Below are 12,621 nucleotides of genomic sequence, written 5' to 3'. Positions count from 1 at the left end.
CTCTCCAAGAGGATGTGCAGAAACAGCACTGCTTCTAGAGCCAGAAGGACAGAATTCAGAGAACCTCAATTCCTTCCTTCACCAAATAAAGAGAACCCCCAAAGTCCTTCATCTCTAGAACCCCAGATCCTAACTCACTCAGCTGCCCTGGTGGGCCTTTGGAACGCTAGATGAAGACCCTACTCAGAGACCTCCCCCGCCACCCACTCCCGCTGATGACACCCTGCCAGACACAATAAGAGCCTCCTACAGATGCACAGCTCCCCATCAAGTCACAAACACGTGCAAAGCTCTGTTGCATAACAAAACCTCCAACTGTGATGACTCCTAATTATTTTCACTGAAATTGTGTCTCGGAGGAACCGCATCGCTTTCCAGTTGTGTCTTGGGCGCCTCCAGAAGCCATATTAAATCCTCTAGGCCGCCAGAGCGCCATTGAGGGCGCTGAAGCAGACACTGACTAAATGGTCTCCAAGTTACAAATCTTCCCAAGGAAAGGAAGATTGGAGGGGAAAGGCCTACAGTTTAGGATTGGATTGGATGGAACTTCTTAAAACCCAAAGCAGGGAAACAGAACAAAATATCTGGTTCTAGAAGGTTTTTTTTTTTTTAAGTTTTAGCACATCTTGTGATGGAGTCTATTTGTTGCTCTCTCCCTCACCCTCCCTCACCCCCTCATCAATATTTAATCAATATAGTAAAAGATACAAGGTGTCTTAAATTTTTTAAAACATTTAACATTTCTAACATTTTTTTAGCTTAAAAGGGAGCTTTAAACTACATGAATTTGGGACACCTTGAATAATTTTTTGTTGTTCAGTCATGTCTAATACTTTGTGACCCCCATTTGTGGTTTTCTTGACAGAGATACAGAAATAATTTGCCATTTCCTTCCCAGCTCATATTACAGATGAGGAAACTGAGGCAAACAGGGTGAAATGATTTGTCCAGGGTCACACAGCTAGGAAGTGTCTGAGGCTGGATTTGAACTCAGAAAGATGAGCCTTCCTAATTCCCAGCCTGGTATTCTATCCTCTGCAGCGCCATCTAGCTGCTTTTTACAGTAGCTATATATAACCAATTTATCTTTTTTTTTAAGTCCTCAAAAAATCAATCAAATACTTTTCATGGAGTCCAAACACATGAATGATTGATTTTTTTAACCGAATCAAGAGAATGTTTGGGATTGCATTCAAGCAGCTCTCCTCGTTCCTGGTATAAGGAAGCATGCCCAACTCCTCTTGCTGAATGTCTTTATTTATCAGAGCTTCTTCTGACCGGAGTCAGCTCTGACTCAGTGGCCAGAATGGACACTTCATCAGGTCTTCATCATTACAGATAGTCTTCGTCCCCAGACTGTTGGGGGCTGTGACAAAAGCCTGGGGGACTAACACTCCTGGGGCTCAAGAGGGGATTTTGACTGGGACTGAGCACCCAAGCTGCCTCCTGGGTGACTGACTGGCCACGGACTTCCCTGGGACGTTTTCCTTTCCCAAGCTATGTTATAATATAATTGGTGGTTCCAAATCAATGTTTTCTGATAAATCCAAGGGTGTGCATTGCCATTTCTAGAAAAATGACTTTTTCTTCTCATAATTTATTCCGAGTGATCGAATGAGAGAATGAGAGTGAAAAAATATGCTAAGATTCTTGGCTAATTCTAAGAATGAGTGAGCTTATGAAAGGATGCCCTAAGATTCTGCGTCAGCTCTGGGGACAGGAGTTTACATTGAGGACCTTTTCCCCAGACCAGCAAAGGTTAAGGTGAGGAGGGAAAAGAAAGACTGACTGCTCCTCAGACAAAGAAGTTATATCAGCAAGGGAAGAGGAAAGAAGTAAACAGCAGGAGGGCACCAGGCTTACAGAGGGACTCGGAGCATAGCACGGCTTCTCGTCCCCACACGGGCCATGATAGATGTGTGCACATCACTCCAATGCCTGGCTTCTGCATCCACTTGTCTCCATTAACTCCCCCTTCTCCTAGACCTGACTAGGCAAGTTGTCCGGGAGTTGAGGCTGAAAAATGGAGCCAGTCTTCAGGAAATTTTGCTTTGACAGAAGCCTTCCCCAGAGTCATGGCCGAGTTTCATTGGTTCTCAGTGGGCTGGCTGATGTGCGGCCCATTGTTCTCCTGCACACTGGCTCATCAGACTTTCTCCGTCTCTGTCTATCTCTCTTTCTCTGTGTATTTCTCTGTCTCTGTCTCTGTCTCTCTCTCTGTCTCTCTGGTGTGTATGTCTCTCTCTCCCTGTCTCACTCTCTTTCTATCTCTGTTTCTCTGTCTTTGTCTCTGTCTCTCTCTGTCTCCCTCTCCCCCTGTCTTTTTCCCTTTGTGTGTGTGCCTCTTTCTCTCTCTCCCTCTGTCTCTCTCTCTCTCTTTCTCTCTCTCTCTCGTATGTCTCTCTCTCCCTGTCTCCCTCTCTGTCTATCTCTATTTCTCTGTCTTTGTCTCTGTCTCTCTCTGTCTGTCTCCCTCTCCCCCTATCTTTTCTTCCTCTCTGTGTATGTCTCTGTCTCTCTCTCTGTCTCTCTCTCTCTCTCTCTCTCTCTGTGTCTCTCTCTCTTTCTCTCTCTCTCTCGTATGTCTGTCTGTCTGTCTCTCTCTCTCTCTCTCTCTCTTTCTCTCTCTCTCTCTCTCTCTCATCTCTCTCTCCCTGTCTCCCTCTCTTTCTATCTCTATTTCTTTGTCTTTGTCTCTGTCTCTGTCTGTCTGTCTCCCTCTCCCCCTGTCTTTTTTCCTCTGTGTGTGTCTCTCTTTCCCTGTCTTCCTCTGTCTCTGTCTCTCTCTCTCTCTGTCTCTGTCTCTCTCTCTCTCTCTCTCTCTCTCTCTCTCATCTCTCTCTCCCTGTCTCCCTCTCTTTCTATTTCTCTGTCTTTGTCTCTGTCTATCTCTGTCTCCCTCTCCCCCTTATCTTTTCTTCCTCTCTGTGTGTGTCTCTCCATGTCTCCCTCTCTCTCTGTTTCTGTCTCTGTCTCTCTCTCCTTCCCCCCTTCTCTCACTCTCGATGCAAACCTCATTTCCCTCCATGGAGCCAATGCAACCTTCTCTGCTGACTCGCTGATGAACATCCAGGGCTTCTTCTCAGACTTGCTGATAACCTGCTCTCCATGGCCCCCTCATCACAGCATCCACTGCTGGTAAAAATCGCTGATGCATATTCCCTCCCCAGCTGCAGGTGCTGGCTCAGGCCCAGCTCCCCATAAAGCCACTGCCTACAATTCACTTGGTTACTGGTACCTCTCCCAGAGACTCAGTCAGCCCTTGATGGCTGGCTGCAGACAGAGAGACCCCCAACAGGCATCCTTTCAGCAGAATGCCAAGTAGAAGAAGCTCAGGCTCAAACACCGAGCTCACTTTCAGAGGAGGGGGGAAGTAGAAATATAGAAAGCAGAATCAGGCTAGGATACCCGGGGCAGCCAGAAAATTAACTACATGAGATGTCAATAAGCTTTTGGTCAAAGGATGGAGAAGAGAGAAGTTGATGGCTCTGAGAGAGTGCTGGGACCGATTCTGAGAAGAGTAAAATGTTTTTCCTCCATTTCTTAACCATATATTCATCCAAGATCCCAGGTCAATCCCATAATTCACCTTGTCTCCCCTAGAATTGTTCTTTGGAAACAAAACTTTCCTCTAGGTCTCATCCTTCACTCTTCTAGTTTATTATTGTTGTTCCATTATTTCAGTCATGATCAACTCTTCATTACCTCCTTTGAGATTTTCTTGATAGAGATAATACAATGATTTTCCATTTCCTTCTCCAGCTCATTTTACAGGTGAGGAAACTGAGGCAAAAAGAATTAAGGGACTTGCCTAAGATCATATAGCTAGGAAATATCGGAGGCCATATTTGAATTCAAATCATCCTGACTCCAGATAAGTCATCTTATCTGTTCTCAGTGTCTTGGGTAGGCTGGGCCAGGCTAATGAAGATGCTGTCTAGAAGGGATATAGAGAAAGAAAAGATGAACTGAAAGCTCTGGGCATGGAAGTTGGGAGAGAGAAGTCTTGTGACAGTAACTAAGTGATGCACCGATTAACAGCCAAATAAAAAGGGACTGGGAGTGAAAAACATGGATTCTTTCAGAGATATGTTAGTAAATACTTAACAACCAGTTCTCCCTTCAAAATAATATTCATACACAGAACAATTTTTAATTTAATCTGAATTATTAATATTTTTTCATTATTTTTTCAAGTCTAAACAATCAATAACACAGTAAGACAAGAAGAAGAAAAAGACAATAACACAGCCCTGATATTCAGTGTTTGTCCATTTCAAAGGTGTAAATGCTCACACTGAAAATTTCACAATCAGCTTTCTGAGAGTCTATACAAACTGACTGTCTTATAGTAGCTCTCTTACTAGTAACCTGTCTCTAACAAATCACTGAAACTCTTTGGGACTCAGTTTCCTCATTTGTAAAAGAAAGAGAATGACACTTATCTTACTGAAAGGCAAGAGTGGGAAAATATTGACTTAGAGTCAAGAAAATGGGGATTCAGGAGCTGCTAGGTAGCACAGTGGATGGAGCACTGGCCCCAGAGTCAGAAGGACGTGAGTTCAAATCCAATCTCACTCATTTGACACAAACTGTGTTAGCCTGGGCAGGTGCGTGCACACACACACACACAGAGACACACAGACACACACACATACACACACACAAGCAACAGAAGAAGATCTAGATTCTAATTCTAACTTGAACATTTAACTAACTATGTGACCCTGGGAAAGTCCTAAAATCATAAATTTGGAGCTGACAGGGTCCTTGTCCACAAATTTCCATTTTATGGATGAGGAAACTGAGAGAACAAAAAGTATTTCCCCAAGTTCAGGAAGCAAATGGCAGGATTTGACCTGTTTGCTGACTCCAAACCCAGCTCCATTCCCACTGCACCATGATGTCTTCATTTGCAAAACGGGATGTTGGACCAGAGAGCATGATCCCATGATGCTCAGAGGTTTGTTGTGAATGGCGGATGAAACCTGGTATGGATTATGAATTTAGCAAATCAATCCATTTCCTTGAGCCTCAGTTTCCTCATATATAAAAAAGCAAGTGAATAATTGCCTGCCTGACTGAAAGTCAGTGGGAAAATCCCCAGATGGGAAATCAGAGGCATCAAAATCATCTCTACTTATAAAACCATGTGTCTGAAAGCCTCACTCTTCTTATCTGTAAAATGGTCACATGATATGACTATGAAGGACTCTCCTTGGTAGAATATGTACTCTTACACAGGGCATTCTGGGAACCCTAAAAGTAGGTATTTAGAGACATCCGCTAACATTACTGAGCTCTCAGGGTTGTTAAAAAAAAAAAAACAAATAGTGTTTCTCAAATGGCTTTAAAAATTATAAAACGATTTTCATTATTGTTACTCGAGGCATTGGTGTGAGGAGGGGTGTGATCACAGAGCTGGACAAAATGCTTTGTTGGGTACAGATAGCATAAGAAACAGGCCTTCAGGTCTAGCAGTGCTGCCTTCCCAGCAGGGCCCAGGGACTCACCTGCTCGCCTTTGGTGTGGCTGGGAGATGGGTAAGCCTCCGTGTAGTGTTGCCTCTCAAATGGGCAATCCAGCGACTCCAGGTGATGCTGGCTGAATGTGTCTGTCCTCAGGTGCTTCCGGGGGCCGCTCCCGCTGCTCTGAGAGTCGATGCTCAGCCGGCAGCTGTCCTGGTCACCTGGGAACCCGGCATGGAGGAAAGGTCACCCAATTGATCCCCCTACCCCAAGGGCCTCTCTAGTGGAAGGCAGTCCCATGTACCATCCCAGGAACTTACCCCAGTGTGCAACAACTGCTGACTTTGGCCTGTGGTATCCCCTTAGAACATCATACTCACTGGGTTTGAATGAGTACCCCTAGGAGATGCTTAGACATTGTCTATGAGGGGGCACAGCACCTGTGCATTTAAGATGCCTTAGGAATCAGGTACCATACTAATGCTGTTAATCTTGGGGAAGTGATTTCCCCTCTCTGGGCCTCAGTTTCCCTCTCTATTCAATGATTAGGTGACTACAAAGGGTCCTGTCAGCTTGGAGATTTTAGGAGGTACCCATAATCCCATATCTGCCCTCTCTACACACAATTGGAATGAGTCTGTTCCTTTCTTCAGAGGACTGGAGAAATTGGTATCATCAGACTGGTCATTGTGGGTTTTAAGACCCCAGGTGAGAAGTGTGGACTCCACTCTCCCAGTCATGGCTGTGGCCAATCGGCTTCTCCTGGGGGCCCCAATTCCTCCCCTCCTCCCCTACTTACTGTCATCCATTTTCCTCTTGCTTTCATTGCCAGGCTGAGCAATCCCCAAGAGCCCATTGATGGAGTAGGTCGAACCTAGCGAATCTGACTGTGGAGACTCTGGGGGTGTCACAGCTGAGCTGGGGACTAAAGGGAAAACAATACAGAAGACAGGATAAGTGTCAGTGTGATTCTCCAGTCATCTGGGCTGGGGAAAATAAGACCCCTCAGCCTGGAAGGATAAAGGTTTAGAAGGAGAAAAGGTAAATGGTATAATCAACAGAACCAGCTTCTGAGTCAAGTCCTCACATAGGGATGTGTGATCCTGGCAAGTCATTTAATCTTTGAGTGCTCCCAGGCAATTTTTGATTCTCTAAATGGCAGAGCAGGTGGTAATCTGTATTTCTAGAAGGAGTATGTTTGACCCAGTGAATTCATTAAACCAATAAAATCATGGTCCATACGCTCCCTATCCCAAAATAAAAGAAAAAAGAAAACTTCTTTCATCTCTCAGCTCTGTCCACTCTGGAAAGATAGAAATCAAGATATCCAATTTTACCACAATTCCGCCACTAATTCACTGTGTGATCTTATTCAAGTCACTTCCCCCTCTGAGCTTCAGTAAAAAGGCAAGGTGTTGGAGGAGGTATGGGCTGAATGAACCAGGAGGTTTCCTGCAAGCTCTAACAACGTCTGTGATTTTCAGTTTGTCTCCTTCCTAGTCACTTTTCAGAATCTAACAGGACTGGTGACTTCTCCTGCCTAATGTGTAAATATATCTGGGTAGGGTCAAATGTGTGTGCATGTGTACATGTGAATGCATGTATGTGTGAGGACACGAGAGAATAAGGGAGTACATATGTGTAACAGGTTATGTAAGTGAGAGGCAGAAAGCACGGCATATGGTATAGAGTCAGGAAAGCTAGGTTCTACTCTGTCAAATGCTCAAACACTGGGCAAGACACTTAAACACTTAGAGTCACAATTTTGTCATTTATAAAATGGGGGTAGGAACCCTTTAAGTGCCTGCCTTGAAGAGCTCTGAGGAAAGGCTACTAGGAAAACCCCATATTACAAAGCAAAGGTTGAGTTCTGATAGCAATCAGGCTGGATGTGGGGCTGCTGGTACTTACTCAGGGTGTGTCCTGGACTCAGAGACTTGGAAGCTACACAGCTGTCCATGGGGAGGTTGAATGGCTGCTGTACTTTGGTCCGAATAATTCTATTGGGAAGAGAAATAGGAGGATGATGGGCACACTGGGTAGTCCAAAGCTGCCAGAGCCCCATGGCAGGTGAAATAGGATCCTCTCCACCAATGGTGCACTATGGAGGCCAAAGTTGTTTCATGGAGACAGAATGAGCTCTTTCTGCAGCCCAGAGATGGATTGTTCTACTCTCCCAGCACTCCAAGGGGCACCATGATCTCAGGAACATCCTACTTCAAATCTAGTTCTGCTTGGAAAAGTCACAAATTTTCTTTTCCTCTATTTTTCCATTTGTTTTTAAAAAACTTATAACCTCTAAGATCTCTTCTAGTCTTCATCTATGAGCCCATTGGACAACAGAGTCAAGTAGAAGGGAAGCTACTTCCTACATCAAACCAATAGGGAAGCTGACAACTTAAAGAAGGCACCTAGCTAAAGTTCAATTGCTTAGCCAGCTGTTTCAAGAGACAGATCTTATAAAAAGCTTTTGTCGAGGCAACTAGGTCATCCAATGGATAGGGGATAGGGCATGGAGGCAAGGAAACCTGAGTTCACATCTGACCTCAGATACTTACTAGCTGGGCAAGTTACTTAATCTCTCTTTGCCTCAGTTTCCTCATTTGTAAAATGGGGATCATAACAGTGCCTACCTCATGAAGTTGAGATAATGATTATAAGGTGACTAACACAGAAAAAAAATATTATACAAATGTTAGCTGTTATCGTGATTGAGAAAACTAGTATACATTTCATAAAGAAAGGAGTTTGAAAATAAGTTCCCTCTGAGAAGGAAGAAGCAACTTCCATCCAGGAGACCCTCCCAAAAAAAAATCAAAGGAAGAGAAACTTCCCTTAATTCAAATCAATTTAACAAGCATATTTTAGCTTGCTTTGTCTTAGGCATTAGGGATTCGAGTTAAAAATTAAAGCATCCCTTTCCTTAAGTTTATATTCTACTAGAAAGAAACAACATGTCTGCAGATTAGTTTATATAAAGAGCAAAAACAAAGTAATTGAAAGCGGAAAGAAATGATCATCCGTGGATAGTTTTAAAAAAGCTGGGAGAGGGAAGTGGCAGCTGAGCTGAACTCTGCAGCATGCTAGGGATTCTTATCTCAGCTATTCCTACCACCCCTGCATAGGTAATAGAAGAACAGTAGCTTTTCTCTTTGTGCCTGAGATCTACCCCTGGGTCAGATCATGGCATCTGCCAGATGCCCACCATTTCCTCTCCCCAGCCCACTTCCTCATTTTAAATGAACTAGGGCCAGTTCAGGAGCCTAAAGTGTGTGGAACTGATATGCTGAGGCCATTAACCAACCTCTGCCCTAAATCCTCCTTTCCCTCCTCAGAGCTGATTTGTTAGTGGCTCCCACTGTCCAGAGCTCTGTGCTTTTTCCCTTTCCTACCTGTTGATTGAGCTGACGCTGGGGACGGTGTCATTGTCACAGACTCCTTCAGCCAGGAGCCTGTCCCGAATCTCCCAAGCAAACATGGTTGGGTTTTGCCGCTTATAATCCCCAATCTTCTCCACCACCTTAGGGGTGGCCACCTTTGGCTTCGAGCCCCCAATCACTCCAGGCCGGATGCTCCCAGTCTCGTAGTACCTACTCCAATAGAGAACGCCAGAGAATTACCCAGTAAGCAAATGAGGACAGATAAGGTGGTGAGCGAGGGAGTGGGATGGCAGAAACAGGGAGAACAGGGGAGAGAGAGATGGCAGAGTTCAGTTCTTCCTAGCTTTAGTCTGTCCTGTTTAGGGACTCTTGGGGAAGTATGGGCTCATGAAACAGGCTTCCAACAGGTTGGTTTTGAGAGAGCTTCAAAAGCTTAGCAGAATGAGTACTTGGTCTGAATTAGAATAACTTAGTTCTAATTATGCCTTTAGTACTTGCTACCTGTGCACCACTGGGAAAGCCACCTCATCTCTCTGAACCCCAGGTTTCATTACCTACAAACTTAGGACAGTTGAAGCACATGATATCTAAGATCCATTTAAGTCCCATGAGATCCCTATCCCTTGCTATCAACCCTAAGGTAGGAAATCCATCCTTTTATAAGATCTTAGACCTGGAGTTAAAAGGGACTCCAAAGGCCATTAAGTCCAACTCCATCAATTTACAGAGAGGTCGAGTACTTTACCCAAGATAACAAGTATCAAAAAGGGGTTTGGACCCAAGATTTCTGGTCCTTTCCACTGCTTTCTTTTTTATTTCTTCAGGTGTCTTCACTAGAGTTCCTTCTTCCCCTGTATCTTCACTAGAGTTCACTCTTTGAAAGAGCTCCTGCACTAGATGGGAGGTTGGACTCATTTCCATTTATTCATCTGTGTGACCCTGAACAAATTAATTAAACTCTCTGGGTACTAGCAGTGTCCTTATCCAAATGAGGGGTTCAGACTAGATGATCTTTACAATCCCTTCTGGTCCTAAATCTATGATTCTGTGACCCTACGATTTCTAACTTTCCTTCTATTCTAACATTCTAGGTTTCTTATGATATAAACAGTAGGCAGAAAAGGGGAGCTACTGGAAATGCAATTTCATGTTATTCAATTAGCTTGGCTTGCATTGAGGAATTCATCACTTTTCCTCTCTAGATCTCCTTATTATACCTGTCCAGGTAGCCCAGCTCCCTTTGTGACCTGAAGGTTGACTTTTTCTGTGCTCTGCTACTCAACCTTTCTTTATTTTTCTCCCATTCTTCAAGGCTGGGCTTGACTTCTTATTCTCTAGGTCCCTGGACAAGCAAGCCCTGTTCCCTGGTCCATTCAGTAGTTTCTCACTCTGAAAACTGCTAAATTCCAACCCACAGATAATCCCTAAAGAAAGACTTGCTAAAGAAATCCCTAAATTAGCCTCTTTTCTGTTTGTAGCTCCTTTTGAAATTCCTTCAAGTGGAATTCACTATCCATGGGTAATAACAACAACAACTGCCATTTATATATTGTTTTAATGTTTTCAAAGTAGCATATATAGCTATATGTACATACACATACACATAAATGAGTATATCTACATTTGTATTTATGTGTTTGTATATATGTACATATACATATATTTGCATATATAATCATTGTATATTATATATGTATATATGTATATATATCTATATCTACATATTTATATACCTTCATATATGTGTTTATATATATATAATATACATATACATATATATATTTGATCCTCAAGTCAATCCTATGAGGTAGGTGCTATTATTATTTTCTTTCTACAAATTAGGAAACTGAGATACAGGTCACATAGCTAGAATCTAGGGTGAGATTAAACTCAAATATTGCTGACACTAAGTCCAGAAATAAAGCAATTTGTATTTGCATCCTCAGCAGCTTACACAATGTCTGAGCATAGTAGGTAGCTTAGTATGATTAAAAAAAACATTAAGTTCCAAAGACATAAATACAAATACAGTTTCAGATACTCAATAGCTGTATGTGTCCTAAGATAATTCATTCAATCTCTCTGAATCTCAGTTTCCTGAGCTATAAAATGGAGATAATTCCTATTTAAGGGGACTATTGTGGGGAGCAAGTGAGATAATGTAGACAAAGATTCTGCGAATATTAGAATAAATGTTAATTAATAATTTGGCTTTTATTAATGAATTATTAAAATTATTATTATTATTATTATGAACCTGGATTCCTCAATAAATTGGCTCCTGGGACTTCAAGCTCTGCCCTCTGATTTATCATAACTGACTTTCCCTAGCTTTTTCTACTCTTGAAGCCACCAACTCTTTTCATCTCAAAGCTGTGCTCTGAGCTCCCATCCCTAATTATCATGTCTCATATCTTAAGGATCCAAGTCTTTCATCTGGCCTCTCTGTATCTCTGCTTAAACAATGTTAGGACAGGATGATAGCACATACAGAGTGAAACTTCTTTGCTATTCCTCAGTCCCACTCAGGATGAGGAGACCCTCACATCTTCAGGGGAATATAGGGAATATGAGAGGAAGCCATGATGATGGGTCTCCAGATTCTAAAATATAGGAGCTGCTGCAGGACAGTATTCTGCATTAGAAGTGGATTGTGTTAGTCAAACCCAAGGGTGTTTCTTTGCCCAGGGTCCAATCAGATCATATGTTCAGCCCTTACTCCTTCAGGCACTGTGCCAAGTAAAGGAGGTACAAAGAGAGGCAAAAACAATCCCTGTCCTCAAGGAGTTCCCATTCTAAATGAGAGATACAACATGCAAATAACTATGTACTAACAAGCTCTACACAGTATAAATGGGAGATAATCTAAGAGGAAAATGGAGGGATCTAGGAAAGACCTAGCAGAAGGGTAGAGGGGATAAGAGGACAGATCCAGGAAAGGCTTCCTGTGGAAGGTGGAGTTTGAGCTGAATCACTGCGAATACCAGGGAAACCTAAAGGCAGAAGAAAAAAAGAAAAGCATTCTGGGCATGAGAAATAGCCAGTACAAATAGTTGGGGTAGGGGGTTGGAGTATTGTGTTCTAGAAATAGCAAGAAAGCCAAGAACATTGGAGGAAAAGCCCTGGGAAGGGGAGTGCTGGAATACAGGGCACTCAAAAGTACTAGGCAGGAGAGATGAATTTCGTGCTTACCTGCCCAGTATCTTGCTGACACAGCCGTGGCTCACCCGGAGCTGGCGTGAGATGTCGCAGGGCCTCACACCCTGATGAGCCAGGTCCACAATGCGCTGGCGCACCACCTCAGGGAGAGGCCGGCCGTTCACAAAGGCTCCACCCAGCTGGTTCAGCCCCCCATGGCCTAAAGAAAGAAGATTCCCCCCATTCCCAAATGGGTGGGTATTAGGGGGAGGAGGAACAGGTAAGAGAATTGAATTTTAAAACAGCTTGCCCCCACCCAAAGCTTATCCATTTGCATTTTGACATACATCAATCATGTATGATAGATATCTACCTCTAGTTTTCCTGCCAGACACATCTGGCATCTCTTAATCATACCCTCATCTCTTTAATCCCATCATGAAATGGACCATCCAAGAAAGATTTGCTGGCACAGAACAAATAGGAGAGAAGGCAGAAGTTGGGGGCTCTTGGAAATGGGATGAGAAGGGATGCTTTCTGCCAAAATGCTGGAGCAAGGAGATTCAGAGACAAATAGAAAGGTCTTAGGGAGTCAAGGACACAATGCTAATCTCAGAAACATCCAATCCCAGAGT

General features: G+C 43.4%; 1 protein-coding gene across 7 annotated transcripts in view; it reads right to left on the bottom strand.

Moving 5' to 3' along the window:
- Positions 1-12,621, bottom strand: part of PAX8 (paired box 8) — a 79,713-nt gene that overhangs the window by 22,224 nt on the left and 44,868 nt on the right. For 4 of the 7 annotated variants that reach the window (XM_051974508.1, XM_051974507.1, XM_051974505.1 and 1 more), the window contains exons 3-7: positions 12,041-12,206; positions 8,861-9,058; positions 7,380-7,468; positions 6,268-6,393; positions 5,514-5,689 (exon numbers count right to left, since the gene is read on the bottom strand). In XM_051974508.1, coding sequence (XP_051830468.1) covers positions 5,514-5,689; positions 6,268-6,393; positions 7,380-7,468; positions 8,861-9,058; positions 12,041-12,206 — 755 coding nt within the window. Of the gene's footprint in view, positions 1-5,513; positions 5,690-6,267; positions 6,394-7,379; positions 7,469-8,860; positions 9,062-12,040; positions 12,207-12,621 lie in introns of all 7 variants that reach the window. The other 3 variants (XM_051974506.1, XM_051974503.1, XM_051974502.1) reach the window with 1 other exon arrangement.

Source organism: Antechinus flavipes, chromosome 2 (genome assembly GCF_016432865.1).
Source record: "Antechinus flavipes isolate AdamAnt ecotype Samford, QLD, Australia chromosome 2, AdamAnt_v2, whole genome shotgun sequence".
In the NCBI taxonomy this organism is placed as follows: Eukaryota; Metazoa; Chordata; class Mammalia; order Dasyuromorphia; family Dasyuridae; genus Antechinus; species Antechinus flavipes.
This window is presented reverse-complemented; position numbering and strand designations above follow the sequence as displayed.